Here is a 26,997-nt window from a genome sequence, read left to right as displayed (position 1 = left end):
TAACTCATTTAAAAAAGATAAAAAATATATCTCAAAACGGATTTAAACAATATAAAAAAAATTAAAGGTTAACACTGGATGTAAATAATGTGTGTTTCTAACGCACGTTCACATCTACAATTCGTTTCTCGCGTACTGAGAAATTAAATCTGTACTTGTTTTTATCACAAATATAATGTTTTCTTTGAATAACGGAAGCAAACATCTGCTTAAACTGTTGTTCCATAAGCGGCACTGAACACAGCTCGAGAGCTGTCAGTGTCCAACGAAATATCCTCAGGACTAGCCAGATCTACACGAATCTGTTCGAGCTGCGCATCGTTTTGTGAAATGGTGCTGGCACTGTTCAAATTACCTTGTACAGTGTTCGCGGTGCTACTATACGTATAGCTGGTATTGCGTCGACGAGCAGCCGCTGCCGCTTGGCTACCATTACCACCCACCCAGTTTCTTAGTGTCCAATGAAAATGAGCAGGCGCTGTGGTCGGCGTAACATCACTGGCCGGTTCGATGCTAATCCGATCCATCGTAGAATCGACATTATCTACATCGCCCATGGTAGTAGATGGCATAATGATAGTTACCTCACGATTGGTACATGGCAACGTTTCACTAGCGCCCGCCATCATATCCATGCTGTCCTTGGTCCCAGAGTTAGAGGAATTTTGCGAATCTAACGAATCAATACTGGAATCGATTGCGGCTAGCCCATCAACACTGATTCCGACTGAACGATTTCCTACGGCACCAGATTCCCGGAAGCGTAAAATCGCCTCCAAATCTCCCTGGCATTCTTCGATCGATCGCAGAATATCCCAACAAATGTCCGATTCAACCGGAATGGGATGCTCCGAATCGCGGTTGTAGATTGATATGGCTATATGAACGGGATGCGGAATCGGCAATGGAATCAATAGCTTGTCGGTCGCATGTTTTTTCTGCTGTTTTCGTTTCCACGGTTTCCAACTGTTGCGTGAATTCGGTGTCGGAATAGGTGAACGACGCGCTCTCACACGTGGTGTGGTTAAGCCAGAGGACGTGTCACTAAAAATAAATCGAATTTAACTTTAGTTTATCAAAGAATATAAAATATTACTTTCTCTTTTCGGCTCTTCTAGAATTAATCATCACCCGCGAACGAGGGTTGAAAGCGGAAACTTCTAAATATGGCGAGTGCACCTGGATATTGCCTCGCGGTGCATAGACATTACCCAGCAGATCTGGCCCGTTTATACCCATTATGTCACTAGTGTTTTGTACCATTTCGGTATAACGGGACAAATCCAGCTGTGAGTGAGGTTCTAGCTTGAACTGTGTATCGCTTTCCCCTAAGGGTGTTAAAAAGTCCAAGCTAAAAATATCAGCGTACAGCAAGCCGGCTAGACCTGCCCAATCTCCGACGGAGAGACCCTGTGAAGTAAAAGATTCCCAGTGAGCTTGTGCTACAAATGGATAGCAGTCTGATACTGTTGAACATGAACTGTTATACAATTTATAGTTATCTGATTTACCTTTGCGTCCCAGAATTCATCCTCACTGATTGAAAGTCTCGCTATAACGTGTGAAGGATAAAACTTTTCCAACATGTAAGCCGATTGTTGAATGACAATTTTCAGTTCCATTGTACTCAGTTTAATCCTTGATTTCACAGCCGTGGTAAGGCCGGTCTGTAGGTCTCTACGCCGCTTTTCCAATTTTTCATGCAAAGAAGTCATCAAATCTTGACCTTCTCGCTCAAGCTGCCGGTAAGGCCCAACCGTTTTTGAAAGTTGTGCCGAGAAAGGCCCAAAGCAAGCTTCCACAAATTGACTGAAATCCTTCTGCGGTTGGCATATAATTGTTTCCATTGAATGTTGATAAGCCTGTAAACAAACTCAATTTTATATCTATCCAGACTTAGAATAGTCCATACGATATGTACCTGTAATTCATCAAGTTCCATTTTAGCTTCAAATGCTGCTAAAGCTTGCTCTGGCTTGATCGAGAAGTAGTAGTCTAATGCTAATCCTGGACCTGCTATACGCTTAACAGCTAAGCTATCGCTCGCAGGTACACGGCCACATTTTTTGATGAACAGATGAAATGTGATTGCATCCCAGAACAATCTTAACCAATATCTGGCGACCCCAACGAACAACACCACTACAGACACTGCTGGACATATCGTTGAGGCTACCACCAATGCGACGAGCGGTTGAATCAGACCCTGTACTACAATATTCCATCCAACAGCTTCGAGAAAAATGCAGTAGCGGTTACGTCGACTTTCGTCGGGACAGTCCAAATCGTACACAAGCATCATGTACAGGTGCAGGGTAACGGTAATGAAAGGCATCCACAGGGGTGCTGCTATGGCAAATGCTATACTGCTAATACTAACACTAACACACAGCAATGGAAACATTGTGAGTATAAGAAGTGAGCCTAGGAAACCCTTTACGAAATAATTGTACAATCTATTTAAATGTCTCGTCATGCCTTTGCCGACAAATCCGGTGTCCGGTTCCGTTTCAAAATGTGTCCTTGCTTTTGAAATATGTCTCCACAGCTCCACCAGGCGGGAACACATCGTTTGCGTTATACTGGTTTTTCGAGGGAAAAGCGTTCCGTTTACCTGAGATAGCTCCAAATCTGCCATGAATGGTTTAATGCAAAACAGAGCACGAAGCCCAAGCGGACTGCACCATGGTACGATTACTCCCAACAAAAACATTATGTTCCACGTCCATGTCCAAGTGCGTTGGAAGAGATTCAACATACGCCACATTGGCCATCGCGTACTGGTTGATCGGACCAATTCCTTTTCTACTAGAAATACTGGCTGACTAGGATCCGATCGAGGGGTAACTATTGAAGTAGCCTGTTGCGTGATAACAGTTGGTATTATTTCCGAGTGGCCTTGGAAACTACGACGTATGATCCAGGATTTTGGTGACCATATTCGACAAGCCCATTGGAAGTTGCGGGTCGGCGTTTTAGCGTTTTTTAATTCTTTAAGCAGTACCGGCTCTCGCTGAAAATATAAAAAAATGACAATTTCAACATATTTTTTATGTAGATGTGTAGACCTTTTACCTCTTTCATAAACGCCAAATCGCGATTTAGAAAATATACCGTTTGGTGTAAGTTGTGCTTCTGTGCGATCTTGAGTGCTTCTTCGTGCGCTCCCCATGTTATCTTTGATATCTTGGTTTGTTCTCCAGACTCAAGCTTCGCGTACAACCAGGGAGAAATACGTGATAAAACTGGATGTTCCTCCTGAAACAACTTCCGTTGCTCGTCGCGAGATTTTTTCAACTCTTTTTGTATTTTATCAACAGCTCTTAAAATAACAAAAATATATAAGTTTGGTCAGTTAACTTGCTTTTGTTCAATCAACTTACTTGTGCATAATGACCACTGACTGAGCTTGCTGCACTAAAAGCTGTGGTATATTATCGCCAAGATCAGCTAAATCGCTGTTCGATAATATAGACGTATAAACTCGTTGAAGATACTCTTTCATTACGGCATCATTGACCTCTTCTTCGATTTCAGCATCTGTCATTTTTCGTTCTCGCAATTCAGCAATTAAACGTTCGCGAAAGTGTAAGAACCACCCACGGGTTTCCTTTTCCAGTATCCCAACGAGGATAGGCAGTGCTTTGCGCATAATATCTTTGGAAAACAAGCGCATGTCTATATCCTGGCCCTTTGGAGTAACGTATAGATAAGGTACCGGTTGCGCCTGCTGACAATTTACATCGAACTTTTCCATGGTGGCCCGACGAAGCTGATGTCGTACGTAGCCACAGAGAGCGTCCAAACAGTCTTCGTATTCACTCTAAAATATATTCATTAATAACTATCAGTATTTCAAGAAAGCATCTTCTTCGAATCTCTTACTCTACAAACTAACTCGGCTACCAAATAGCGGCATCGTTCTTCCCTAATTTTATTATCGAGGTTCTGCGCCAATAAGGATGGAACACCTTGAAATAGAAAGATTTAGATTATATCAGCTCTTTACTTCTATAATTGGTTCAAGGTACCTATCACCATATCAATCAACTTAGTCAACCCCTGCAGAAGAGCGCGGGCAGCGTGACTAACGGAGAAAAAATGTCCAAACAATCGTCCTTTGGCAGTAATAACCAGAAACCGTGCAGACATGGCCAGATCCCCTAGCAGAGAATCGCGCGTCCTATCGGAGCCTTTTTGCAGGAACTGTGAAAGTCGCCAGCGATGCATTTGACCCGGAAAATTTAGGCTGGGTACCTCAAACTCACTGAAAGATGAATGCTATTATTTTTTTTCAACAGATTTGAATACACACACAAACATGACAAACTACTGAGAATGAGAACTAATATTTACAGGGTCGCTTAAAACGGACGGTATCAAAAACATTAGAGGTGTCATTGTCAAACGAAACTTACATCGAGATCATTGCTACACCCAACGTACACTAACACGATTAATGCTATAGTTTGTACGTTTATGAAGAAATCGTAATGCGTCAAACAGTTTCCAGAAAATATTTTACATCTGCATCCAGTAGATTTCTTTTTTTACCATATTTTGATTGCCAAAAGGTTTTACTGTATCAATTTTGTTTACTATTTTCGGCCGGCCGACGCCGGCTGTAAAACTAGATGATGAGTTATGTTCTATCAACGACCATGCGGTAGACTTGGGTGGAACGCCCTACTCCTACCAGCAGAAGGCAATGGATTCTTCACATTTCCTTTCGGTCATATCCGTATGAGCCTGGCTAGCCCTAGTTTACCGTTCAAAGTTTATAACTGATTCGCTCTAGAATATCTGACCGTCTTTCAATTTCATTGATTTCGTTTCTCTTAGTATTAAATTTGCCGAAAATAGCCAACAAAATTGATAGAGGATTTCAGTTTATTGCGATTTGGTAGGACTACTGTATCGTATGGTACCTAAGATGGACGCGTTGATGTTTTCTTTTTTCAGGTGTGTTACTCAGAATGACACAGTCGCTCAAATCAACATAACCCATTATGACCCAGCGGTACTCCAATGTGAACCAAAGTGATACCTTCAATTCCGTCAAAAAATGTGGTCAAAGGATATGGGAATGCTAAAATCATCGTTTGAAATGCTTGAAAGTTGGAGGACAAATTGTCCAGAGTATCTTACAATTGTCCTTGCAATTCGACAGCTTTGGGACCTATTATAGAGACCACACCGTCATCCGCAAGCTGGGCTAAGACATGAGCCCTGGGAAAGATGTAGCTAATTCGCGATGTCGTTAAATCACCATGGGTATGTTTTTCAGACAAATTTAACAAAAAGTTGTTCAAAATCGGCGAAAGTCCACGATGGTGCAGCTTCTCAGAAAGAATGTTGATGGAAACTTATTCAAAATTTACCTTGATATTTGAGAAAACCGATGCCATCTGTTCTTTGTTAGCATAGACCAAATTTAAATGGTCTGCTAACAAAGAACAGAACAGATAGCATCGGTTTTCTTAGATATGAAGGTGGATGTTGTTGGGAGCAAAGCAAGTCCGTTCATCCCTTTGCTTCCGCGAAAGCCACATTGTGTATCAGAAAGTATGCCATTTGCTTCGACCCAATTATCGAGGCGAAACAAGATCATTTTCTGGAACAATTTCCGGATACAGGACAGCAGTGCAATCGGTCGATACGAGTTGTGGTCGGAGACTGGTTTTCCTGGTTTTTGGATGGCGATGGCCTTCACTTGCTTCCAGTCATGAGGGACAATGTTATCCTCAAGAAACTTATTAAATAAACTCAACAAGGGTCTCTAAGCAGAGTCTGACAGATTCTTCAACAAGTTGAATTTGATTCAATTTGGCCCTGTGACTTTATTGTAACATTTTAAGAGAGTAAATCTGAGCTCCAGTATCGAAAAAGGTAATTCGTTCGCGCTACCGTGAGGGGACCCAGCGCGGTAGGTCTTCCGTCTTGTGCGAGATCCGGACAAACCTTCTAGGTGAAATCGAATATCCAACGGTTTGTATATTCCACGCTGTTAATGTTTTACTCGTTAATACGTCACAACGTACCGGCGCCAGTGACTACGTTTCTTGGCTTTTGTCAAACTTTTCATTCGCGTTTCTAACGTCGCGTATTCTCGCTAACTAGCGGGTAGCTCGTCGTCCCGGAAGGTCTTATACGCGGCAACCCTTAACAAGGCAGTATCGGTTGAAAGCTTTTGAGAATTACTCCTCTTTCAGACCATAATTTCTGTGCAAATCATCATCATTTCTGTGCACAATTGACAAAGAAGATAAAATACACCGATGAAAAATTGAGCCGAAATAACACATCAGGCGGAGAAATTTTAATCAAATTTCATTCTATTTCGAAGGATGTTTTACGTTTATCAATAAAATACGGAAACTAATTCCCACACAATCTTTCGAAAGCGATGCAGGAAACCGAAATACATGGAGTATCAACAGAACACTTTGAAGTTTTGTGAAATTTTAAATGCAAGTTCTACGCAAATTTGTCTGTAATATCATCATTGCGGAGTTTGAAGATGGACGGAGTATTTTCTCGGAAGACGTTGTGAAATCAGTCGGCGCCAGCTGTTTGAAGGCGACGGACGGAGCAACCCTCGGGGGGCTCTACCTATAAATCGGATAACTGAGCACACGATTTATTGAACAATTCAACCCGCCTCTGTGATATAAAAATCAGTAAAATCTATTTAAATGCTTGTACCGTTACCAACTGTAGATTCGTAAAGTCAATTGACGCGAGTTATTTGAAGGCAATAGACGAAACATCTATTCAGTATACTTCATATAAATACTGTGGAGACAACTTTTAGAAGCTGTGACCTGGTTGGTGGATTGTTGATTATTGTACAAATTGAACTCAGTCGAACCAACGACACGACCTGAAACTTCATGAAATCTTTTGAAGGAAAAGTGTCTGAGTAATGTACCGCCAGTTACCAGTTCATTGAGTCATCGCATTTATTTTCAATATTCAGCGATGCAGCTGAAAACGTCAAACGAACAAACCGCCCATTAATCCATGAAGGTTTTTGTTTGTCTCCGATCATTACACAAAGCGAATGTGCAGCAACGAATCAAACGCATCAAAGTAGGCTCTGGCACAATGTAAGTGATGATAATCGTTATTTTACATGATTTACCAGCATTTGAAAACATTGGCTTAGATAATTAGCGAAATTAATCCTTTCATGCCCAACTTTTTCCTAGTGCATGTAGGGTTTCAAAACTATTTTTCCCTGAAAACTGTGAGATCAAGAAACACAAAAAGCCTTTTTTCATAAGGATAGGTGCTTCCCTTACAGTGCGAGAAGCTGCTCAATTTTTACCTTCCAATGCTCAATACAATTCTCCTACAATATTTACAATAGTCCAATTGCCTGGAAAACGTAGCCAAAGACAGTCTAAATGGATAAGTTTCATCAGTTTTCAAAAATATTACATGGTAACGAAGATATATGAAAAATTCATTTTCTGTCATCGTAAACTGTCCCTGGCAGCACTGCTCCATCGGAAACCAATCAGACTAACTGCAATAACTTCAGTTGTAGAGCTTATCCTTGTAACTGTTAATGCTCAAATAAAAGGCAATAACAAAATTTCTTAGTCTTACTTGTTTTTGTGAGCAAATCTTGTCTTAATCTAAAGTTATAGCTGTTTAAAAACGTTGTTGTCCGCAAACAACATGGGCATGAATGGGTTAATATTATTGTACGATATTCAACAAAAGATATTATAACTACTAGTGGTCGCATGCCGCTGTGATCACTGGTGGTTTATTATCTCACTCTCACGTATCCTAGGCCCATTAGTTTGACACATATTTCCCCGGATACACGCAAAAAAAATTAAAATAGATTATGTGGTTTTTGAGATCGCTGATTATGATTCTGATAACAGAATGGCTGCCATTTTACACGATATTTGCGTTTTGTTACAATGAGCATAAAACTCAATTTACGAATTAGCGATTTAACCAAGCCCAGTGGCCATATTGGATCCACTGTTTTGAATTTTACAATTTCGACATCAGAATCAGCGACCCCAAAAACCCCTTTGTAAGATGTTTTAGGCCAATATAAAAATCAGTTTCTAGACTTCTAGACTTCGAAAACCTATATAAAGCTAAAAATAACAGAATTAGAAATGAAAAAAAAAATCGCGTCGCAAACGGTTAATGAAATCCTCTCTTGTTACAAAACCATTATATATGCGCAATATTGCAAATTGTGTACAAGAATAGTGCCTGACATAAGTAAAAAAATAAGAAGCCTAAAAGTACCTCTTGTATAAGATTCCACATTTCCACATCGCCGGGCAAAATCAGCACCAACATGATAGAGACCACGAACAATCCGTCGCATGATAGCAAAGTTAACGTTACCGATTTATTAAAATATAAAATATAATAATACGACAAATGATAAATTTCCCAAATACTCGGCAACCGGCTGCCCAGAGCAATTATTACATGATAACACTATTGGCACACTTACTAACAACTCTCCCCTTTCCGTGATACATGTGGAGATGCAGAGGATTCCTCGGTCTCGACCAGCGACATGTATCGGACTAACATTCCTTCCTTTCCCAGAAGATCTGCATTCGGATTTGGCCGGCGTCGGTATTGATCAGCATGCAGGGATCAATATAGAATGGCACAATGTGGCTAATCATGCTATTCCCAAGCATCTTGTTTCAATGAACATTTTACAATCTCAATTGGTTCTGGTCAATAACGAAGTAGCAACCACGGGCGATCTCTTATGCTTATGCTTATTGGTCCGGGTACACACATGTCAAAGTAATGGGATACAATATGCTAGAGTGAGACCCCATGTTTCAGCTCGTGAATATATGGAGATAGTAGCGCTTTGCTCCCTCTAGTAGTTATAATTTCTTTTGTCGCATCAGGTTCATTTTCAGCCGTCAACAAAAGAGCATCAAATATTTTTAACGCTGATTGTAATTTACTCTCTAAAAATGCATCATTTGTATGATTCACTTCAACAGTTATTCTTGTTCTGAATAAACTTGGTTGTATAACAAAGGCATCTTAATGCTGGCATAAAGCCTTTCAAACTATTTTAAAGAATATTTTATTACCCATATGAAAATGTACATAAATGTAATATGCCCTCTGAGAACTAGGCATTCCTTTGAACAAAGCACCAGACTGACAGACGATGAATCCCTCTTGCATGATGGGACTCATACTACGTGGAAATTAAGTTCGATAATCAATTTCCGATGCATGTTTGGCAAACCTAGTTGAATATTCTATATGGGCTTATATATGTTGAAAGAAGTTTGGACAGTACCCGTACGCACTTTCTGTGCTACCTAGTTGCTAACCGACTATACATGAAAAGTGAACGTTTTGTCATGCCGATGTCTATAACGTTCAAAGCAAAACGACAGAAAACGATTTCATACATAGAAGAAGCTGAAAGGGAGCATCAAAATGAATTCAAACATCTAAACTTGAAACGAAACACCAAAACGATAAGAGAGAAATAAAAACCAGCGCTAATCTGGATCATTACCCGGTCAACTGTATCGAGTCCAATTGTTCCAAATTTAATTTCTTCGGTTTGCCAAATTTGTCCTTTTGCAAGCTTTACAAAAATATTTTGTAGATAATATATTATACGTGATAAACAATCAAACAATTTCAATTGAATTATCATAGACCATGTTCTTTAGCGTTATACTTTGTATGAGATTTTATTATGTTGTAACAGTCGAGGCAAAGTAGAGTACTACTGAACATGTCTATGAATCGATATTCATCTATGAGGTAAATCAGAAAATAAATTCAGGTGCAGAACACTAGTGTAGGAACAAAAGAAAAGTTTTCGCTTCGGCGCTTATGTGATATTTACATAAAATAGAATGCAAGTGCTAGAATGAGGAAGATTATTTTAACAGGTCTACGGACCAAACGAATGGAAGATGGTTTTTCATAGTGAAATGTACTATATTAAGATTTACATACCCTCGCTCGCGCAGCGATCGTAGCTGAGAGTTATTCAGCAATCTTGGTTCACCCGTGCCATCCGCCGCTACAGCATCCAGTTCGTCGAATGGGGGAGCAATAAAAAGATCACGCAAGTTGATCGGGCGTGACTTCCGATTGATGCCAGCCATGTTATTGATATTGATGCTGCTAACAATAGCACCCCCACCGCCGCCTCCATTTCCTACGCCACCTCCAGGACTGCTAGAAAGAGGTGTAGGTAAATCTGAAAAGTAAATCGTACATTAAATTTGTTACAAGCGCCGCAAATTCGAGCCATCCTTTCTTATAGGCCACTCACTGATGGGAAACGTTTTCCAGTGATACAGAAACTGCTCTGCCACGGCTTTGATATGCTCGATCAGTTGTTCTACTTCTGGCGGGGCGCCAATGAGGTTTATCTGAAACTGAACTGGTTCTTTCTCGGGCGGCAGTAGTGTGTTTGGACGAACAAGGGCAGGTACCATAGTGCCCATCGGGAGGGTTGCTGTATCACCAGTCTCCATTATTGCGCGTCCTTTTGTTTTTGTTTTTGGCAAATGTGTTTGTTACATAGCCGCAACAAGCACGCTATCAGTTTAATTCGCTCAGTTCTAGAAACTGATGTGATCGTCTACGATCAGAAGTTACTTTAATCGTTCATGTCATGTTAACAAAATTCTGGAAAGGAGAATTTCAAACGTTTTGTTAATGAGCAGTTTTGTGGAATTTTTTGATAAGTATTACATGCTTAGAAATTTAGAGAAACGAATGTTAGTGCCAATTAATATAAACTTAGATAGAAAAACAAGGATTACATTACAGCGGGTTAATCCTAGGCAGCCCCCTGTTATGAATGGTCTTTTTTAAGTCTTTTATTTCTAATGCATGAAAATCAAGGAAAATATTTTTATAGCAGGTGGACAACAATTTCCATCAACAATAGTTGTATTCGGGAATTTACGAAATCCAACTTTTCACACCAATTAAAAAATGAATGAATTCTACTATGACAAAGGTACAATGTCAGGTCATACATTTTCCCTACAAATGCCAAGCACACACACCGTTTTCGAGTGATACGAGATGAGAGTATAGTCAGAAATGTATATTCGTACGTGATGAATCAACAGTAAGACGACTCAAACGTTCCACTTTTTTTTAAAAGAATTTTAATCTCTCTTTTGATAAAGAAGCACACTCCCCTCACTGCTGTCATCTTGGGTGCAATGGTAACGTACCTACCCTTAAGTTTCTATTCGTGATCTAGAATAATTTTGACTGTTTCTGCATACTTGGCAAGCAAGATGGAGAAATCTTGGCTTGGCAAGAACACATCGATGTTATGTTGATGCTGTGATGATGGTTATCGTCGGTTATTATAGAGGAATTTGCGAAATGAATTATCTATATTTGATCATGGGATTCCATATACAGTTCTCAAAAACAAAATTAACCATCAAAACAATGAATGCCAGATGAATACTTTTGTAATTTTAACCTGATGGATCGAGTGGATCGACTGATTAATGTCAACGCAAAATTGATAGAATATTGCTTTCATGTCATCAGACACGATCTTCTAGACCTTGAATGAATCGCTATAAACTGGACACATGCCGAAAGTTTGGAAGGAATCACTCGGAGTTCTTATTCCTATTGGGACGGATGAAGCCAAAGAGTACCGCCCTATTAACATGTTTCACGCATTAGAGAAAATGGTAGAACTCGTTGGTAAGGGCCAGTTGATGAATAATTTGAAGTGTTAATTTGATAATTCCAGAGTAATTGGAATACCGAAGGGTCACTCTTGCGAAACCGCTTTGAATTTAGTTTTTGGCGAAATGGAAAGAGAAAATCGAGATTAAAGCGACTATTTCTCGACAAACATATGATTACGGCTTAAAAGCCAGCTGTCAAAATTCTCTTTGAAAGAAAATTCCGGACAAATTGTTACTGGTCGAACACAGTTCACATCAGTTAATGAAAGAGAAAACTTTTCTGTTTTGTTTACTACCAACCAGGGATGTCAAGTGTTTTTCAAAAAAATCTGCAATATTTTTTTAAAAAATCTGGAATTGTCTGGATGGCCTAAATTTTTTTGGGAGATCTATAAATGTTGCAATTTATTAATGAAACATTTGTATATTCCTGCAATCCAAGACGCTTCGACAAAATTAGCGATCTTTCGGTGAAAAAAATTAGGGTATGGTATGTTTCCAGCTTTTTTGAAGTTTTGTTTTGTAGCTTAAAAGGTGGTTTCAAAATCAACCATGTATTCTTGTAACTTATTATTCAAATTGTCTGGATAAATCTGGACAAATTCTTTGAAATCTGGATCAGACAAACATAAATCTGTATGTCTGGATGACGCTTAAATATCTGGAAGAATCCAGATAAATCTGGAAGGTTGGCACCCCTGCTACCAACATCTGTGATTGGCAAGTAACGGTTTGTCCGGAATTTCCTTTCAAAGATAATTTTGACAGTTGGTTTTTAAGCCATAATCATATGTTTATCGAGATTTTTGCTATATTTCTGAATCTGAACCGCGCTTTTGAAACAATTTCTAAACCGTTACTATAACAAACTTTAGGGTGATCTGGTAGCAAAGGGATAGCACATAAGTCGTTTAAGAACTAGCAGGGCCGGCGGAACACGTGGGTAGTATGGGTAGCACTACCCACACCCAAACATCCGAGGGGGGAATTAGTCGTGATTCGCTGGTTGGGACACAGTTTTGTTCAACTCTCGACAAACATATGATTACGGCCTAAAAGCCAACTGTCAAAATCTACTTTGAATGGAAATTCCAGACAAACCGTTACCAGTCGAACACAGTTCACAACAGTTTATGAAAGAGAAAACTTTTCTCTTTCGTTTACTACCAACATCTGTGATTGGCGTGTAACGGTTTGTCCGGAATTTCCATTCAAAATGGATTTTGACAGTTGGCTTTTAGGCCGTAATCATATGTTTGTCGAGAACTAACGAATTTGATTCGCTAGTTGGCCCGTCAGACAAATGTCAAAAACTCTCCAAAAGAGATGTTGACAGTGTAAATGCATCTGTTTACATCTCTAAATATTGCCAGATTAATTGTCAAAGTAAATTTGACATAAGATTTTGGCGCTCAGATGCTTTTTAGTTGGACAATGGTCCAACTACCCAATGAGCAAATTTTCTGGCAGAGACCACTCAGCTAGATTTCTGTAAGTCTTGGTTTGGCAGCCCTGTCAGATTTCTGCGCGTATCCTGTCGGGTTAGTTGAGCTAGGGCGAACACGGTTTCGCTCGCCTTTTCTGGCAAATTTCGACAGGAACCGAGCTAAACCCTTGCATAACTCGGACATAAACTGTGCAAAGATCCTGGTAATTCCTACCTGGCAGAATTTAGCACGAATCGAGCAAAACGTGACAAAGATGTGGCAGGATGCGTGCAGAGATCTTGGCCGTAAATTTCTAGCTCGATTCTGGATAAAAGTGAGCAGCATCGGTTGGTTTAACCGCTTCTGTCAGAAACGGTTGTTGCATTTGAGCGAATTCGTTGCCAGAATTCTCGCACAAATCGCGCAAAATGCTTGCAGAAACTCTGCCAGCATCAATTTCGCTTTGCTCAACTTTTGCTAACTTTCTGCGTGCCACGCTGACCGGGTAGCGGAGGTCCAACTAAAAAGCGGTTAAAAAGTGTCCAACCAGCGAATCACGACTGTATTAGCATTTCATCGTGAAATGTCTATTGTTGGAATATGAATCTATATGGAATGATACGGGTGCCGAAAAAGGATTCTTGGTTCCGTATATTTCGATCGAAGGTTGAATCGAATACACACCCGAATAGAAATGTACAGTAACCAAACCATGATTTTCACTATGACAGTACAGAAATTTTACAATAATTTACAGTAAGTTTTAGTGTTATGCTACAATATAAAAACAATAAACTTTAACGTTTTTACAGTAAATTTCAATGTAAAATAGACTTTTACAGTGAAAAAGGGGGTGTTTATGTATCTTAACGTTAAAAAAATCAATTTTTCTCCATACATTTTTTTGTCGAAAGCAGTAAAATTTAATGTGAATGCACTGCATCAGTTTTTTTTTGCTGAGCAGTGAAATTTATTGTTACATGACATTTTATTGTAAATCTACTCTGAGAACTTGGCATCGAACAATGTTGAAACAGTAATAACTATAATATTAATTGTTTTATGATTGTTTGTAGGGTAAATGCTATTGTAAAATTATATCCGGGCAACGTAGGGACTAGCAACCAGACAAAATATCGGTTTTCTTGTTAATCTTTCGACGAACCGGTGCCAATAAACGCGTTTTCAGCTGTCATCAAGTTTATCATTTGTGTTTCTCACTCGCGTATATTCGGAAAAATTCGGGTGATCTGTCGATACATAATTCCTTATAGGACCTTTTTGCGTACAATTCAGAGCTATCTTTTCGCATCATGGCGTGGTAGACCATCCACAGTTGTTCGCGCCGGGTACTCGTTTCGTCTGAACTTTACTCGTAGTGTCGAGAACCAAGCCAGCCCAAACCTTGTACGCTTCCATCGGAGAAATTTCTGGTTCTGATTCGATTCGGATATAGTGGACGCTTAGCTCTTTCAATCAATGGGCACACTAATTTTCGCGAGGTCTAGTACACTGATAAATCTAACGTGCTTGGAAGTGCTGATGGAGTAGAAATTCGTGTCATTTCCACCGTATTCAAGATGCCAAGATGTTTTATGATAGTTTTAAAGCTACCCATAAAACTTAAATTGCACTTGTAGCGTGCTATAAAACTTCAAATATTAGTTGGGTGGTCATATTGAAATTGCCGCAAATATCGTGAGGAAAGATAGATCGGTCATTATCCTATGGCATACCGTAGGAGTTGAAGTCTTCTAGAACCAGTTAAGGCGTGATATATATGGAAACAATGCCAATAAGTCTTGGCCTTTGATTCAGACTTTACAAGCGACAATTTGAATACCTGGTACCGAGAAAAGATTAACTCTTTCATAGTGTTTTCTCGGCCCTGGCGAATGATGTTAAAATTGTGGAAGATCTACGATTGAAGATAACCAGGCTTTACACAATGCATATGTAATCTGTAAAACCTGGGAAAATTTTATGACTGAAATATTGGGAAACTTGCGATTTGTGATGTCCCATGTGAAAATCTTGCTAGTTTCTAAGATTAACGAGGTCCGAAACCAGGCGTCACTTACTTCGGATTTATAATAGCACCCCTCAGGGAACACCTTCAGGCCTTTACGAGGAAGCTTAGGAGGGAAAAATATGTTCTTCTTTCGAAAATTTATAGGCATATTAGAAGATGTTCCCACAATGGGATCGTCAGGCTCTCGCTCTTTAGTGAACAAGGGAGGGTTGTGATCGGTGGCATAGCCCTTTTTAGCACTTCTTACCAGAGCGTTCCTTAACAGAATACTTAAAATTTTCTCCACAAAATTTATATGCGAGATATGGAGATCATGTGGAGTCTCTCCACAGGAGGAAGACTTTTCATGATTCTCTCCGCTTTTTCCACACCGTGTCTTGTTTCTACAAAAGGTAGCTGTAGGCCCAATTGTTTGCAATGACAGTAGTTCACGCCCCGTGGCGCAAAATGGCGAACAGGTAGACGAGCCTCGTTCAAAAGAACACAGTTTGGGAGAGCAGATCTGGTGAAAGGCTCGAATATTTTGAAGAAATTTGAAAAAAATTAAAATGTTCAACAAAAAACTGCCTAATATTTTTAAAGGAATTCTCAAAGTTTCAAAAGTTATCTTGTGAGACTATTTCCATGTAGCGAAAATTGGTGACAGATCGCGACACCTACCGGTCGGTTCGTTGTGGAGGTTAGGTCTACCGCCGAGGACTTCAACAAGTAGATCGCGGCGAAGTTGGGAGTTTATTAGCTCTTGGTATCGTGACAAAACTGGAAGCTTATTGGTTCACGAAACGAACATCGGTACCGAGAGAAATTCCGCCACATTCTGTAGTCCTTGACTGACGGCGAACATGGACTGGAGAGTGAACGAGAGGTATCCCCATAGCGACCACCAGGCGATTCGCTGCCGCATCGGTCAATGGAACCCAGCACGGAGAAGGACGACCGGCAAACTGAAGTGGAAGACGAAAGTCTTCAACAAAAATTCCTTTGTTGAGTCACTTTGGCGAACAGCAGAATCTAACAAAGAAGGATTGTGACGGCTCCAACTATCTGGTCACCGTAAGGCAAAGAAGGAGCAAATACAACCGGGTGGCAAGCGACTAACGACGAGCTCAAAGAAGCGTCAATGCGACTAAAATCAAAGAAAGATCCTGGTCCGGGTGGAATACCAAACGTGGCGCTGAAAGCTGCGGTCCTGGCATATCCGGACATGTTCAGGATGTTACTGTAGAAGTGTTTAGATGATGGAAATTTCCCCGAAATGTGGAAGGTTTAGAAGCTGGTGTTGCAGCCAAAGTCAGAAAAGTCACCGGGCCATCCAACCTCGTATAGCCCAATGCCGCAGGGCTTTACAGAAGAATGATCCAGATCCTGAAAAGCTACTTCCAGAGTAGAGTACTGCTGTACGAGACGAACGAAGGGCAGAAGTCTATGTTAGTCGCAGCGCCAGTTCCACAGGGCTTCATTCTCGGTTCAACTCTTTGGAACGGGATGTAAGAAATGAAAAGAAAATTGTGCGCTTGGCGGACGACGTGTCACTAACGGTGATGAGTGAGACACTTGGGAAGTGGAGGTGTCGGTGACGGAAACAGTAGACGCGATTGAGAGCTGGATGAACGGGTCAAGCTGCAAATAGCTCACCACAAGACGAATGTGTTGTTGGTCAGCAACTGCAAAGCGGTACAGCGGACACAGATGAGAATTGATTCGATGGTGACGTGGCAGCGGGAATTGAACAATACGGAGAAAGAAAAGTGGACCTACCGGCTCATCCCAAACCTGTCGATGTTGGTCAATAGAAAGCACGGAGAGACGACCTTCCACCTGAAACAACTCCTGTCGGCCCACGGTTGCTTCAGGAAGTATCTTCATCGGTTCGGGTACACAACGTCATCATTGTGGCCAGAGTGTGAAAACATCCAGTAGACACCGGAGCATATGGTCTTCGAATGTCCGAGGATTGGAGCGACGTGCATGCTACTTAAAGCGGGAGGACCGGGGATCAGAATGACAATGTAAAGACGTGGAACGTAGTCAATAGAGTTATGATGTAGATCATGACCGCCTTACAGCGGAAACGGCGTGATGAATATCGAGCAACGGTTTCGGGAGAGCAATCCCGTCAGGGAACTCTCCGCAGGAATAAGCTAGATCCACCGCCGAGGACTAGTCGTGTAGACTGCAACAGAGCACCGAGCAAGGGTCGACGAAATGCCAGCAAACCGGACGCCACGCTCCATCCGGAATCGCCAGACCAATTACGGCACCCCACCGTTTATTCCGATAGAAATATAGCGAAAACCTAAGAAGAATCGGTATTGGGAGAACTTCTTTCACAGGGAAATCTTTGTCAGCGTAAGCTAGTTTCACCGCTGGGTACTAGACTGAGTAGACCGCGGCGAGACACCACCAGTTGCGGGTCATTGGGGCACTAGTAAACTGGACGCTCTGCTTCATCGGAATCGCCGAACTGACCTCGGCACCTAGCTGCTTGGCTCGGTTTCGGGAGAGCTTCTCTTGCCGGGGATCTCTCTGTAGGAGTAGGTCAGGTCCATCGTCAGTAGTGCTAAATGGCACAAGAAGGGAACCAAAGAGCTTAAAGAAGTTGCGGTGCTAAATAGCACCAGACACGGAGCCAAAGGGCTCAAGAAGTTGTGGTACTGAAACCAAACAAGAATCGGGAGAACCTCATTCGCCTGGGAACTCCGCGTCAGCGTACAGTCAGATTTACCGTCGGGAACTAGACTGAGTAGACCGTGACGAGTCCACCAGAAGCGCCGGGGCTCCAGTAAACCGAATGCCCTACTCCACTGGAATAGTCGAACTGACCCCGGCACCTGGCTGGTTGGCTCGCTTTCAAACCGCTCTCGCCGGAGAACTCTTCGTACGAGTAGGCTAGATCCATCGTCGGGAATTAGACCGAGTAGTTCGCGAACAAGTCGGAAGCTCAACGAGGAATTGATACTAAGTGGAACAAGGGAACCGAAGGGCTCAGTAACAAAGGAATGCCGTATGGTAATTCCGGAGAGGAATCAGGTTGCGTGCAAAAGTAATTGTATTAGCGGGTTGGGTGGCTACTCAAACCCGTTGCCTGAGTTGTTGGTTTTTGTACATTTTTTTCCTGCTCAGGTTGTTTTTGAACATTTTTTTCTGCTCATTCGTGGAACATTGTAAGTTTGTGAAAATTCGCTAAGAAAAGTTATTAACTCTTTAGTTACTTCCACCAATGTGTTCAGTAGAAGAATACCTTTAGAAATATATAGTGTTCTCATGAATTGATAAATGAGGTGATTTTTTAAGAATTTATTTTCAATTCAAAGTAGCATGACTTCAAAACAAGTGCATTTTATTATTAATCATAGCAATCCTGTTTGAATAGCTCCATCGTTATACAAGTGTAAACTAGACTTGCCACCTAACGCTCGCTCATGGCAGATACAGCTATTAAACAGCTATTTTTCCCTTCAAAACGGTGTATCTCAGGATGCGCTCAAATTATGTTGAGATCATAAGTGTTTTTATGTAAAAATGTCTGAGATAAACGATGGCATTAGAATTTTCAAAATTAAAATATATGTATTGAGAGAAAAATAACATTTTAATATTTAACTGAAAAAATCACATAGTTGGCTCCTTGAACAATCCGGAGATATAATCAAAAGAAAATCAAGGGATTCAGGGGTGGTTCGACTGACACAAAAATTTGGGCCCTAGATGAACTATTCCTCAAAATTTGGTTCAAATCCGTGAAGGTCGATTTCAAGTTTGCATCGTTTTTTTATCACTTCGCGTGGAATATGTACAAAAAAATACTCATATGCCCCCCCCCCCAAATTTTCTTATTACGCCACTGAATGAGGCTGGTGGAATATAAGTTGTTTCCATATACTACTCAATTTGAGCTGAACGTAGTTGCTTGTAAATCAAAGCTTCCATTGAATGACGCGAAGGGTTTGTGAAGTAGCCAATCCCATACTTCGCAATTAAGGCCCCTGTCGGAGATTACACCATCAATCTCTACTACTCAGCCGGTACGTAGACAAGATACTTCTTCGTATACCGCCGAGCGCTGCTCAGTTGGATCACGCATATATCGATTATGTTAAAAGGCTTATCTTTGGTCCGGAAGTAGACCATGTATTAGATGGATATAATTTGTATCAAAATGGACACTTATCGGCATTACTTTTGCTATCGGAGAAATATTCAAATCGACATCCATTGAGCCTGGGTGGATGTCGATTATCAAAGATTCATTCCCATTAGCAAACACTATCATGTAGGCTTCAGCAGTACCCGCGAAATGAAGATTTCATCGATGGGAATTTATCATTTATTATTTTCAGTTACACACCATGGGTAGGTAATGTCTGAGACATAACCGAGGTGAAGTAGAATACACATATGCTGTTAATTCGAATGCTGCAATTTTTGCTACCTTCTGCATTAAAATCAGCTATTTCGATATTTGTTTTGATGTATTGTGCCCCGTAGTTGTGGTACATTTTACCCCTGCACAGGTGTGTTTTGGCCTTCCCATTTTTCAAAGAGCAATTTATAATGATTTTGATAAATTCAATATTTTTCATGTTCCTGAATGTTGCGCAAAGCGATTGTGATTTCAGAGTAGCATGTTGGCTAAATCATTAATTAAATTCGCCCAATAGATGGTCTTTAGCTAAGTTATGATTATATTTTCTTAGGGGTGTATTTTATCCCATCTACCTCTACATACGCTTGCATTACATTCACATAAATCACTTGTGACGCGTTTGTGCAAATGGAATCATGATCATACCTTGAAAATTTCAAACGTGCACCCGAGACAAATGTGTTGCAAAATTCAAATGTTTGGTTTGTTCCAAAGTTTCGAGTGGGTAATTACCAACTCGATTATTTTCAAGTGGATAGTAACAAGGAGCTTTTATTCTCAGGTGATACAATCCTCGAAATCGCCGATCAGCCATGTTGGTTCTAGAAACGACAGCTAACAACATTGTTTACTACATCCCCATGCATGTTTGCTTGGATTTCAGTATGTAAACAAAGTTGTTTGCCGTCATTTTTCTACTCCGCAGCTTGCTGCACGCTTACCTCACTCCTCACCTAGTTACTGCCAAAGACGAATCACCTTACCAATCTAAGCACATTGGATAGTATTACCTTTACTACTCATATTAGCCACCGGCCCTGATTATTGAATATTTCATTACACATATGTATAGTGGGATCAAAATGCATTCACTTGCTGAATATTTTTAGAAATAGGCCACTTTAAAGTATGGCATGTACAAATAAAGTAAATTAAGGGCCAAATCGGATAACAAATAGTTTTTGGACTTACTGTAAATTGTACTTACTTTACAGTTAAGAGCCAGCAGAAGGGCATTAGCGCGTGGAATGTCAGCATTAGAGAGTTAAGACGAATACCCTATACATAATATGTTCAAACCTTCACCAAGCAGGTTTCTTTTCGTTTTCGCAATAACCCTGCAATTGCCACGTATGATAATAACCCACAACGAATGTAGTGCCAGGCAGCGATGCCACATGTTTTTATGAAATGTCCGAAGAAAAGAACAATGTACCGTGCAAGACCCATCTACCGATCAATTAACAGCGATTTCTACTTCCAACGCTCTTTAAAAAACAATGTTAAAAGGCATTTCAATTCGATCTTCGTTTTCAACTAGAATATTTAATCAACTATCAAGAAAAAATACGCAACTTTGTAAATGAATTGGAAGACAGTGAAAAATAGCCGAAAAGGCCAACAATTCTAGAGTGCCATTCACCGATCACTACAAGTAATAAATATCCATTTGCCGAAAATTCTAGGTTTATAAATTTTATTACCGACAAATTAGGTCCAAACATGTGTTGCAGACTTTGTTCATTCGGTTTGTATATACTTAGAAATATTGTCCTTACACAGTTTTATGACGCTTTGAGTTAAGAGAGAAAAAAACGTAAACTGGCAACGGATTTAATACAGCATTCAAATATAATTATTTGGATAAATATGAAAAGATGAATAATGAAAGTGTATATTATATTGATGTTCTACGTACTATTTCCATATTTCACTTTATTTATAATTTCTAAATTCCGTGCAATATTCGAGTCAAAACAATTTCACCGTCAAATTCATCGGTAAATGGAGGCCTATCGGTGGATGGGCTCTGCACGGTAAATGTCTCTAGATGGTTGTGTAAATTTTAGTTACACTAGAATATTAATTTAAAAATAAATTGAAATTAGAACACTATTAATGAAGGAATAACTCGTAGTCAAATACAGATATTCTAGCACAGTTTTGCTAATTACTCTTTTAAAAGTCTGTAGATTTCTTGCTACGTCTGTAGGAGGCTATCAAAATAACAGCACATACATAGATGATATGTAAAAAGTTTTCCCAATTTGCCCCGAGAATCAAATCAACGGCAGAAACATATTATATCAGTATCCAATAAGCCAACATCATCTCCTTTACATAACACAACAACCAATGCTATTAAAATCGTCATCGTCAATCATACTACCGCTTGCCAAAAGAAAATTAACCAAATCTAGAAAAAAAATTCAATAGGACGTGAGTAACAATGAGAGATTCTCTTTGAGGTATTTCTCTTCTGTTCTGTTCGACTTTCGATATGTACTGGAAAATTAGTACAAAGTGTTGTAATGACGTCGTAATAAACGAAAGAGAAAGTAAACAAAGAAAGGCTCTCAATGTTACTTACGTCCTATTGAAAATTTTCTCGAGTTCTGCTTTTTCTGCGATGTGCGCTAATCTTTGTATGCACGCCACGTCTGTGCATCATTAGGTGGAATGATACCTGGCGGCAGTCATTGAATATATTCCAACCGAAGAGTTTGAGCTGACACAAAACGTAACAGCTAATACGAGGTCAGAAAGCAAACTGACGAATTTTCTCTTATGTGCCGCTTTTATACCTGGCAAAGTTCATTTGATAAAAAGAGGCAGTCCTAACAACGCTCGCTGCTTGGTTGAATTGTACGGACCAATCAGCGCAGATAATTACCACCTTTACAAATTACATTATTTTCGTTATCTATAATAGACGTACATTTTACGGGATCAAATACAATATACGTGCACATATTTCCGATCAGATAGTGCAAAAATATAGCGATTTCGATCAGTACAACGGAAGTTAATCGCATTTGAAGACTGGGAAAATATCTCAGCAGAAATTTTTGAAAAGGGACCCCCATATTGAAACGTTAGAAGTATTCTACTTCAAAATCATGCGATTAGTTTTAAAATCTAACGGATACACTTCCTCTATTTTCATGTGGGATGCACTACAAAGGCTCTCTGTTGAGCGAAGAATTTATTACTTTACAATGGTGTTCATTTATTAAATTATGAATGAAATGCTACCTCGATAATTGTGTGACCGAATTGAAAGAGTAAGTGACGTGCATAGATACTAAACTATGCATGCGTCTTGTGCAATTACGCCAAATGTTTTATTTAGTAGATCACAGAACTCCTTGTTACAAAGGTATAAGTTTGTTTTTTTCAATTCGATGCCTAGACAGATTAAACGTGCAGCAACGTTTACGGAGCTCAAAACACTATGTATTTAACAAGTAAAATCTACTTTTTTTGTTACGATTATAGAGGTCACTCGCCTCTTCGGGTTGGAAACATCTCTCATGAAAAATTTCTAACCCTATGTGCGGAGTCGGGACTCAATAAAATCTGCTTTGTGGACAGATGGTTTTGGATTTTATTTTAAGCTCATGTGAATGTATACTTAATACCACGAAGATTGTTAGTTATAGAGATGGGTTCGAATTCCTCTCATCAGAATCCGACACGAACTTAGTGCCAGGACTAACCTTTCTAGTAACTTCAAAAAACGGAGATGCAACTTCTGCCTGGGCAAAAAAATTAGTCATGCATGATGGCCCGGTAAGACAAGGCGTTTTGTTAAAGCTGATGAGAACTAATGAAATCGAAACATTCGATTTGACTTAGCAAGCCTTAGACTTAGTGGCTGTGGTCCGCTAGGAGGATGATAACAGTCTGTCATTCTCCGGACAAAAACCAGCATAAAGGCCGTGTAAAATCCGGCGGGTTGAAGTGTGTCAACCAAGAATTAATGTGCTCCTGCTCTCATGCCGGAAGAGGCGACTGAAAACTGAAAGTCGTCATGTCAATATGTTTTTTTCCGTACCGTGGACTGAACGGCAAAATATGCCAGTCGCGCACGGAGTGTCTGCTGTGTTACGCGAATCTCTGACGCAGTGGACGTTTATTTCTTCGATTCAAATCATGGTCGTGCTCGTAATACCTATTTCGGGGTTCGCAATAGGCGATTATAAGCCAACGTGTTTGGTATCTTCTAATTGTTGTACAACATGTGTTGATGATAAAATATGTAGTGCTGTTATCGAGTATGGTTACAGTAGCACAGATCAATCTTTAGCATAAATGTACAGCAACTATGAATCTATTCCGCCTTGTGCAGGAAGGAAAAGCTTCCACAGCTTTGGTTCAAGAACCGTAGAAAACAAACCCTATAAAAATTATACGCAAACTTTAACCCATATAGTCCAACGATTCCACATATTGTATGTATGATACCCTGAACAGATCGTTGGGCTCTTGGATCATAAGATGTTTATTAATTTGGGTCGGCTCAGATATCGACTTTAGCTCCGAATTGATGGAATACTTAAGTAGTACCAATCTACACATAAATGCAGGAAATTGTCCAACATTTGCACGAGCTGGCAGAGAAGAGGTGTTAGATGCAACTCTTTGCTGCGACGGTATTACGCATGAGTTGGCAAACTGGATCGTACCAAACGAGCTCTAACCGTCGTTATCTGATTATAAGTATGTCGTGTTTGATAATTTAAACATCTCACAAGATATCGTCATATATTGTAAACCCAAATCTTCGAACTGGAACCTCTACGAGGAGGGCTTGGCAACTGGATTTCATGTGTATCTTCCGACAATTGAATCTCTAAGGCTACATCCATAAATGACGCAGCATTTTTTGAGTGATTTTTAACACCCCCTCCTTATCGTAGCATTTCGTCACAAACCTCTTAATACCACTCCTGGTAATGACGTAGCTTGACGGTAACCCTTCCCCACTAAACTGCCCAACTAACAGCATAAGAGTCCCATGTTGAAAAATAGCAAGCCGAGAAAAACGCTGTTCAAGATTGTCCCATCCATTGAGCCAAATGGATGGGACAACCATGTTTAGGTATTTTTTTCGATATTTTCGAAACAAACCTGGTAATTTTATTTGTGCATTGTGATACATTGGTGATACAGAATACAATCCAACGGATAACTCATTTTCGACAAAAATCCACATGGGACTCTTATGCGTTTATGGGCAGTAAAGCTGAGTATGTTTTGTTCTAGAATTAGCAAGGAAAAAACTCGTTTTTAACAGCGCACATGTTCAAGATTTTTCATTGTAATTAAAAAACTTGAGTTTGAAAAAATATAAAAGGAAACATGAACCATTCAGTACAGGAACCAAACCAATTTGCTCACACTTTGATTTTGGAATCATATGTAAGGAAACGCTCGCGAATTGAAAATTGGCTTCTCCCTTTACTTGGAAGTAAAGCATCAACAAGCATTCAAAACAATAACCTACCAATAATCGACGCTAACTATTCAAATGCAGTAATCAATGAAAATTGATCGATTACTTGCATAATAATTGATTAGTTCGATTAATCGAGAACTAATCGGGCAGTCCCGTGTCTAAATTAGTACCCACATTAGCACAGGTTAAGACACTGTATCCAATCAGTCCAATAAGACATACATGACGTTCAAAGCAGCTGGATAGTTCCGAGTGAATTACTTGGCTTCCCGGGATATAACTCGAAACTTGCAGCTGTGCTAGGCGTCATGTTTGTGTATGTCGTGTGATTGTTTGGATATAGTATCTAAATAGTGCTAATTTGGGTACTATTTTAGATACATCTTCTAGTTTGGCCCCAGGTCGATGCTAGTTACTGACGGAATGAATTAGAAACACAAAAATCTAACTTATGTTAAATTAGGTCTTGTGTCCTTAATTCACAAATAAGTTCAATACAATTTTTCCCTTCCGGGAATTAATATTGCACAGTACCAAGCGTTTGGTTCCTTAATCAAAATTAATCGTTTTCTCGCCAACAAACCAGTTTCTGTTTCTGCTTCCCGGGACATCACACGAGACGTGCCAGCTGCTTTATGCACCATGTATGTATGTAGTGTGACTGTTTGGCCCCAAGTTGGCGATGAATTGACGAGAATAAATTTGAAACACATCAGGTTTTCTCAAACCTCTTCTGTTTTGCGTAGACCATCACAATTGTATTGAAAACTTACGATTGATACTGATAACATGACTTCTAGAACAAAAATGACATGATTGTTTGAATTTCGATCTGTGCACGAATTGTATAGCTTTCAAATTTTCTCTTCTCCGTATCCTGGTCTAACCATGTTGCACCTAGCTACCAATTTACTATCGAAGTCAATTCATTTCAAATTGAACAATAAATTATTATTGCTGGATATATAAGAAGCTGAGAAAAGGCAAATCTTTTCACGATTTACTGTTTAGATATATAAGAATAACGCATTAGTACCTACATATAACACAAACTGAATTTTAATCAATGAAATGCTAGGAAGATATCTCACATGGGAAAAGAAGAGCGCACCTACTGACCTATTATTTTTGTACGTATAATCCAATAAATTGTGTAATCCAAGAAGTTAAACACCATTTCTGCACCGGATTCACATTCTTGTTATTATCTGCGTGTATTAACTAACATCTTCTCATCACACCTCAAATAACTTCCATAAAATCGAATTTTTCTTCAAGCTGGAAAAGCAGCAGCAATCACACATTACACACACAACTATTCCATTGACTCGAGCGTACACGAACACTTTTGTTCTGCAACTCTTTCCAATAAGTGTAGTCAACTACTGCCTTGCTCTTCTAGTTAACGGCCTTATTGATGTCGTCTTGTTCGCACTTCAACGTATTACATTAGCATACATTTTCCTCCAGCAAAATTGGACAATAATGAAATCACATAATTATTCTTGCGTGTAAACTGGTGCACATCTTAAAGAAATCGAACTACCACGTAGATTGGGCCATCGATTACCTGGAGAACATATTTCGGTCGAACCGTACGACATTCATATCAATTTAAAACAATTTATCCAGAGGTCAGATGGAAAGAAAACTATGCGATCAAGCACGAACATAACTATCACCTCACCCGCACAACATGTACAACATTCGCGACGAACAGACTGATTTGGAACGCATACACAACTTATCTGTCATTCAATCAATGATTTGTGATGATTGTATTCTATTGGCGATTTGCGGCAAAGGCAAAATTAGTCATGCGACACCTATGATTCAGCTCATGAACTGGCAAAGTGATACAGTTTGCCTTTTTTCACCCGTAAGTGAGTCGTAGCTTACAACAAAATCTTCATTATCTTCTCGGAAAAAGCTTACCACTACCAAAATATGAATGAAACGAGTAAGAAATTTAGTTTTATTTGCAATTATTCTGAAATTACAGCCATTTGCAACTATTTCACTCATATATTTCTTCGAAATGTAATCGGGGTATTATTGTGGTTATAAAAAATCGTTCCATAAATAAAGTTCCAACTCGAAACGGAGACCCAATCAGTACCAATGTCGAACTCCTTCATATTTTGAACTACGTAGGAGATTCAGTGAAGACTATCGGAGAGAAGGGTCGGCTGTGCATGATACAAAGCTGA

The 26,997-nt window shown here is 39.8% G+C and overlaps 1 protein-coding gene across 3 annotated transcripts; it reads right to left on the bottom strand.

Annotated features, from left to right (window-relative positions):
* Nucleotides 1-26,517, bottom strand: LOC131683602 (uncharacterized). Of its 3 annotated transcripts, none has more exons than XM_058965713.1 (12): nt 25,907-26,517; nt 10,322-10,680; nt 10,000-10,246; nt 9,548-9,619; nt 4,032-4,267; nt 3,886-3,971; nt 3,384-3,823; nt 3,076-3,322; nt 1,922-3,013; nt 1,512-1,862; nt 1,097-1,410; nt 1-1,044 (listed from the first exon to the last, which is right to left on the bottom strand). In XM_058965713.1, the coding sequence occupies exons 2-12, from the start codon at nt 10,524-10,526 to the stop codon at nt 210-212; spliced, it is 4,125 nt and encodes a 1,374-aa protein (XP_058821696.1). In that variant the 5' UTR covers nt 10,527-10,680; nt 25,907-26,517; the 3' UTR covers nt 1-209. The 3 variants fall into 3 exon arrangements, with proteins under 3 accessions (XP_058821696.1, XP_058821697.1, XP_058821698.1); XM_058965714.1 differs by having other exon boundaries at nt 26,358-26,514; XM_058965715.1 differs by lacking the exon at nt 9,548-9,619.
* Between the last annotated feature and the right edge of the window lie 480 nt (nt 26,518-26,997).

This window comes from Topomyia yanbarensis, chromosome 2 (genome assembly GCF_030247195.1).
Source record: "Topomyia yanbarensis strain Yona2022 chromosome 2, ASM3024719v1, whole genome shotgun sequence".
NCBI classification, from domain to species: Eukaryota; Metazoa; Arthropoda; class Insecta; order Diptera; family Culicidae; genus Topomyia; species Topomyia yanbarensis.
Note: the sequence above shows the minus strand (reverse complement) of the source record. Positions and strands in the feature narration are given on the sequence as shown.

What these genes read in the sequence shown, in the direction of transcription:
- LOC131683602 (XM_058965713.1), bottom strand. Translation starts at nt 10,526, where the DNA reads ATGGAGACTGGTGATACAGCAACCCTCCCGATGGGCACTATGGTACCT. An exon ending in TAGCCGAGTTAGTTTGTAGA is followed by an intron (nt 3,824 to 3,885) that starts GTAAGAGATTCG and finishes AATATATTTTAG; the next exon opens with AGTGAATACGAAGACTGTTT. An exon ending in AGAAGAGCCGAAAAGAGAAA is followed by an intron (nt 1,045 to 1,096) that starts GTAATATTTTAT and finishes ATTTATTTTTAG; the next exon opens with TGACACGTCCTCTGGCTTAA.